The sequence below is a fragment of the Echiichthys vipera genome (genome assembly GCF_963691815.1).
Source record: "Echiichthys vipera genome assembly, chromosome: X".
NCBI classification, from domain to species: domain Eukaryota; kingdom Metazoa; phylum Chordata; class Actinopteri; order Perciformes; family Trachinidae; genus Echiichthys; species Echiichthys vipera.
Genome location: NC_139825.1, coordinates 13,455,565 through 13,462,677, shown reverse-complemented (window position 1 = coordinate 13,462,677; position 7,113 = coordinate 13,455,565). Strand labels below are relative to the sequence as shown.

The 7,113-nt window shown below is 41.8% G+C and overlaps 1 protein-coding gene across 1 annotated transcript; it reads left to right on the top strand.

Moving 5' to 3' along the window:
* Positions 1-2,439: 2,439 nt before the first annotated feature.
* LOC310965630 (hairy/enhancer-of-split related with YRPW motif-like protein) lies at positions 2,440-2,984 on the top strand (the record flags this gene model as incomplete). The annotated part of the gene is made up of 2 exons (XM_083939334.1): positions 2,440-2,553; positions 2,667-2,984. The coding sequence occupies exons 1-2, from the start codon at positions 2,491-2,493 to the stop codon at positions 2,982-2,984; spliced, it is 381 nt and encodes a 126-aa protein (XP_083795460.1). The 5' UTR covers positions 2,440-2,490.
* Between the last annotated feature and the right edge of the window lie 4,129 nt (positions 2,985-7,113).

Here is a 7,113-nt window from a genome sequence, read left to right as displayed (position 1 = left end):
CAGGTTTGTTTAAATCAGACAGCTTGGTAGTTGCTGGAAGGTGGATTTTTTTCTTTTGATGGGGCTAGGCTAGCAATTTCCATTTGCTCCCAGTCTTTGTGCTAAGCTAAGCTACATCCTGGGCCTATCTCTGTACTGTACACACAGCGAGAAGAAACTGATATCTGAAGAAGACAAAAACAAGATGTAAACACCTTAAAAATCACTCAGACTCAGAGAGAAAGATGTGGGATCTAACTGTTTCCACGTTTTCCCTCTCTCTCTCTCGGCTGTGACTCAAACCGTCTAAATAATGGATGACAAAGAAAGAATTTCTACTCCCCCTCCCTCTCCCTCCCTCCCCCCTTTCACTCTCTTTGCTTACGTTATACAAGGACACTGAGAGCTGAAAATAGCGCTGCTGTCCTCATGTGATGTGAAATTAAAAGCACACTGGAGCGGAGACACTTGCTGCTGGGGAACTCAACACTTGTTTTACTCCATCTGACAATCCCTCCATCCAGCCTGCGACACCACCTACATCCATATGTGCAAGGGTACTTTTCACAACAGCAAGCTTTTTTGGAATATGATGATGTACATGTGATTGTAATAAAGAGATTTTAATTAGCTATGACATGGTGGTCTTCTATTTTTATTGATACGTTAACACACTGCTGACATTTGGGACATCTTGAAACTAGGGCTGAGCTATTTTTAGTCATTCATAGCTGATTTGAGGAGGGGAATTAATCTTTTATTGAGGTCACATTGTATTTTTATGTGCAGCATATGAGCATATTACTTAACAGTCCCTTTTTATATATAGGCCTAGACCCTACATCATGCATTAACATAAATCATACATTAGCACAATAATTCCTGTTGGGTCATTCATTTATTAACCATTAAATAAACAAGTCATGTACCTTTTTTTTAATCAGGTGTTGAAAAGGTTTGAATGAATACTGTTGGTTTAAAACAAATTCTGAAGTTTTTAAATAACTATTGACAGTGTTTCAAACAAGGGATGCAGATGGAATTCATAAAAAAACAGAATTTTACAAGATAGATACGGCTTCTCTACTACAATTTAGAATCATCGAAAAAAAGGTTACTTATAATCAATTAATTTATTATTCACCAACTCAATTACTCACCAAAATGCAGTACAAGGTTTAACTTTGTAGCCTGTTATCCAGTTTTATATTATTTTAAAGGCCCTTCTAGGTAGATACATTGCATTGGAAAATGTATATTGTATCTGTCCCAAATTACATCAAATTAAATTAAATGAGATCTAGTAGAAAATTCTGGAGGGAAAATACATGCAGGAATCCTTTGTTGCAATTGTATTTGTAATTTATACAGAGCACTATCTTCACTCCAGGAAAGGAAAGGAAAGTTTACGGAAACCTTTTCTCTTTCCAAAAGGCCACACACTTGGTTTTCACAATGAGACACACTTGTATCGGTCCTTCAGTGAAAAAGCAGTGAAAAGACAAAGTGTGGGAAACGAGAGGCAAGAGTCTCACAGAGCCCCCCAATGGGACAAAAGGAGTGTGGTGGTACTGAAATGAAAACCTGCTCATCTGTTTCAGAATGAATATTAATAGCGGAGATATGGCATTATGTTCCTTCAAACTCTCACAGCAAGTGATATTCTAACAATGAGATTAGGTAAATTTAGATATATTTTGTCCAATAGCTGCCTGTTCAAAGCCTCAACGACGATGTTAGTAGAAAAATAGGATGTATGTGAGGAGATATTTTCTGGTAAAATGCTTTTTATCATGTAAACTACTTCATAACATACAACTATTTTGGATACTTTTTTATGATTTTGATCTATTATTATTGTCCCTGTTCTTCCACTCTTTAGGATTGATGTTTTTAGGAATGTTTTCATTGTGTATTTATTGAATTCATAATTGTTTGGAATTGTTTATCATCCCCTGTCATCATAGAACCTTAAAGGCTATTGGTGCATATCAGTGTGGCGACTTTTTTAAAAACATTTTGACCAGACAGAGATCCAACTGGTATCATTGTAAATATGTTTGTGCATGCAGTCATTACACTTTTAATCACCTCAGAGGATTTCTATAAGTATTGGCCTACAATGACATGCTACTGACAAATACATTTTCCATTGATGGTCTTATTTAGTTTCATGCAAGTCTTTCAGTAATTTGTCCCCTACAGGATATAAGTGAGTTTTACACTTCAAGTGACTATAGAGTCAACAGTCCACTGCACGTGTGACGTGTTAAAGTCATTGATCCCCAATCTGTTCCTCTGGGATCTAATTGTTTCATTCAAATGTGACCATGGACATGTCGCTGCTCCGCATTCCTTTTTTTTCATTGTGATTGGCTGAGACTGTGAGAAACTCCAACCAGACCGAGACCCACACATTCATATGGAGATGTGGGTCTATAAATATGAGGTGTGAAGCCAGCAGAGCTCAGACTCTCTCTGCAGAGACCTCTACAGCACAGAGACCCAGACATGGCACCTACACTCACTGCAGCAATGACCCATTCTGAGGAGCATCTGACTCTGACCCACAAGGTAAACTGAAGCTTCAAGAAGACTGAAATATTGTCAGCGAGACGTCGTCATTGTTTCTGCTAACACTATCCTGCGGAATAAGTTTATTCATGACTTTGTTCTTCTTTCTGTAGCTCAGAAAGCCTCTGGTGGAGAAGTTACGCAGAGAGCGAATCAACAGCAGCATTGAGCGGCTCAAGTCTCTCCTGGGTCCAGAGTTCCTCAAACAGGAGCCAGACTCCAAGATGGAGAAAGCAGACATCCTGGAGATGACCGTTTGTGTCCTGAGACTACTGCAGCAGCAGAGAAGATTGAACCACTTCAACAAGCTGCAGTCTTCCTCTGATAACAACCTGAGAGAGGCTGACTTCTCTCTTCTGAGCTCCACAGTCCAGAGCAGCGTCACCAAAGACAAGAGTCCGGTCAACAGCGCCCTCTGGAGGCCGTGGTAGACACCTACATACTGGAGTTACTAGCAGACAAAGTGACATGACCATAAAGGTCAAAGATTACTGAAACTGAATCATTTGAATGTGATGGACTTGTTCTTCTGCTTGTACAGAAGGTTGTATTTTGTAGTTTGTTCTTCTGTTGTGAAAGACGACGTCTCCTGAGGAAATGACAGCAACAATATCTTTCAAGTTAAGAAAGAGAACGTCTTGTCATGCATGTTGCATGAACCAAATCTGATTGCATCAGCCATTCTTATCATACCTCACTGTACTTCATGTGTTGGTGGTAAACGCTCTGGTAACATTTGTTATCTTCTGATGTTATTGATCATTTTGATCAGAAATATTAACTGTCCTTTTTCATGGACATATTGTCATAATGGACTTTAATCTTTATTACTCAAAACTGAAGTGCTATTAGATCCAAATGTTTACCTTTTTTTTTTTTATAAAAGATTTGCTTAATGTCACAATTTTTTAAAATTCTGTGATATGTTTTGGACTTCTTATTCTGTTTGTACAGAAGGTTGTTTAAATACCTTTATATGTTTCAAACTTTCTTAACATTTGCTATTGAAAAAGTGAAATACAGAAACTTTCACATTAAGAAAGATCTAATTATGTTTAATGACTCAAATCAGAAGTAACAAAAATTAGTATTTACTGTTATGCAGAACTCTAAATACGTTATGCTGGTATGTGACGACTACATGGTCTGTGATCATTTTAGTAGTCAGATTGTCCACTGTGTGGACATTTTCTCAAAATGGTCCTTATCCAAAAATTGATAAGTCAACATTGATCTGTTATAGCATGAATGTGAATGATTTACCCTTTTGTTGAATAGGTATAATTATAAACCTGCTTCTGTTCCAGAATGCGGTGCTACTTTCTTGTTTTTGTATGGAAATGTTTTGACTTGACTCGGTTTTAACTGACTCAAATCTCTTAGCCTGATCTGTTCTACAACTGTTTTTTCTCATTCACATTTCTGAAGTGCAAATAATGTCCATTTTGTATAATGTTTTATATAGGACTGATTATGTTTTTGTCTTTTGTAAAGACGACTGATGTAAAGACGACTGACTCCTCATTTTGAGTACACTGTGTCTTGGAGATGTTACCGAGTTTTGTTGTGATGTATCATCATATTCAGCTAGCTCCTCTAGAAAATGTCTACTTTATTACTGAGTTTGTTTGAATAAACAAAAACATAATTGAACCTGCTGCATTTTTTGTTCATGTTTAATTTGCTGACACACAGCTAAATTGTAATGATGCAGAAAAAGTGCTCTTTGTTGCATTTGACAGAGTCAAACACAACAACCATCTCATCTCATCTCATCTTCATCAGCTTATCCGGGGTCGGGTCGCGGGGGCAGCAGCTTAAGCAGGGGACCCCAAACTTCCCTTTCTCGGGCCACATTAACCAGCTCTAACTGGGGGATCCCGATGCGTTCCCAGGCCAGCGTGGAGATATAATCTCTCCACCTAGTCCTTGGTCTTCCCCGAGGCCTCCTCCCAGCTGGACGTGCCTGGAACACCTTCTTAGGGAGGCGCCCAGGGGGCATCCTTACTAGATGATCCTGAACCACCTCAACTGGCTCCTTTCAACGCAAAGGAGCAGCGGCTCTACTCCGAGTTCCTCACGGATGGAAGAACTTCCCACCCTATCTCTAAGGGAGACTCCAGCCACCCTCCTGAGAAAACCCATTTCGGCAGCTTGTACCTGCGACCTCGTTCTTTCGGTCATGACCCAGCTTTCATGACCACAGCTGAGGGTAGGAACGAAGATTGACCGGTAGATCCAGAGCTTTGCCTTCCGCTCAGCTCTCTTTTTCATCACAGCGGTGCGGTAGAGCAACTGCAACACCGGCCCCGCTGCTCCGATTCTCCGGCCAAACTCACGCTCTATCGTCCCCTCACTCGTGAACATGATCCCGAGGTACTTGAACTCCTTCACTTGGGGTCAGGACTCATTCCCTACCTGGAGTAAGCAATCCAGCGGTTTCCTGCTGAGAGCCATGGTCTCCAGCCCACCGAACTGCAACACCTCCCCACCACGACTACGCAGTGATATCCTGTCCATGAAAATCCCGAACAGGATTGGTGTTGGCGGAGGCCAACCCCCATCAGGAACGAATCAGACTTACTGCCGAGGATCCGGACACAGCTCTCGCTTTGGGTGTACAGAGATTGGATGGCCCACAGAAGTGACCCCCTCACCCCATACTCCCGCAGCACCTCCCACAGTATCTCCCGAGGGACCCGGTCCCTGCTGCTCCTTCCACCGCCCGATTACCTCATCAGCTGAGGTCACCAGCGTCCCGTCCTTACTGTAAACAGCTTGGACAGTTCCCCGTTTCCCCCTCCTGAGATGCCGAATGATTTTCCAGAAGCACCTTGGTGCCGCCCGAAAGTCCTTCTCCATGAATTCTCTGAACTCCTCCCACACCGGCTGCAGCCCTTCTGGCCCGTCGGTACTTTGCAACTGCCTCTGGAGTCTTCTGGGATAACATATCCCGGTAATAACGTTAATCCTCAGTTCAAGGGTTACCGCCCCTTGAGGCACCTAAGACCTTGAGGCCACAGCTCACCGCTGCAACTTCAGCAATGGAAGCTTTGAACATTGCCCACTCCGGTTCAATGCTCCCAACCTCCACAGGGATGCCAGAAAAGCTCCGCCGGAGGTGTGAGTTGAAGATCTCTCGGACAGGGGCCTCCTCCAGACGTACCGAGGTCACCCGCACTAGTCGTTTGGGCTTACCTGGTCGGTCCAGAATCTTCCCCCATCCTCTGACCCAACTCATCACCAGATGGTGATCAGTTGACAGCTCTGCCCCTCTCTTCACCCGAGTGTCCAAAACATACGGCCTCAGATCAGATGATATGATCACAAAATCGATCATCGACCTTTGGCCTAGGGTGCTCTGGTACCACGTACACTTATGAGCATCCTTATGTTCGAACATGGTGTTAGTTATAGATAATCCATGACTAGCACAGAAGTCTAGTAACAGACGCAAATCTGACATGTCTATCTTATTTATATCCTAATTATAGAGTTGACTGTTCTACAGAGGCAACACTTTTCAGACAGCGTATTGATCCTAAAGAGGGTGCGGTGGGAAACCAGAGGAATCTCACTCACAGAGCCCCTGTGGAACAAGAGATTGTGACCTGTCCTAAAGAGACGGTGGTTAAGCGGGAATATGGTGGTATTAAATAAATAACCTGCTTATTTGTTGAAAAATGTGCTTATAATGTCCATTGTGAATATTGTAAAAATATTGCAAGTTATTCAAGTGGAAAGTAAATATCTTAACGATAATAAAAGATCACAATATCCATAACTTACATGATAGATGAAACTATAATTCAAGTTTAACACAAATAATCTAGGAAATATTGAGTCTTAGGATACCAATGAATTATAGATGATGATGTGAAAATGTCTGACTGATGTTAAGGTCTGGGCAGGGCTGAACAATTAATTGCAATTTTATCAACATCGCAAAAATGGACTACAAAATAGCAGAAGGACGCAATATCTGTTAAAGGAAAAGCACGTTTCAGAAGACCAAATAATGTGATGCTGCAGAGATGTCCCGGCCTACAAGTCGTATTCTGCAGACTTAAGAATAAAAATCTTTCTTTGGTACAGATCCTCAATAGAAAAAAGATTTTAGATTTTAACATATTTCTCAATGGAAATGAGAATAATGATGCGCCAATTATCATTCCCTACAATGTCATGAGTTATATATAATCAACTGCAATATCAGTCAAAAACAATCACAATTGAAGCTGCAAGCAGGGATGAACGGGCCCCTGCATCAGGTGCACATCGGGGGAACTCGCGTCTCTGCTAACGGTGAACACTGCACGAAGGGCGTGGGTCTGCAGGCAACGTATGGAAACTTTTGCCCTACTTCCTGCATCCACCGAGTGGCACTAGAGAGCACCTACCAAACATGCTTTGCCTTGCTGTACATCAAACGAAGAACACACATTGAGAATTTGATGTAAATGTGATGAAGTTTGTCATATCAGACTGACTTCCTGTTGCCAACAGGTGGTGCTGTGGCTGTGAGTTAATATTCAGTTGTTGGTGTGTTCAGGCTGGGGG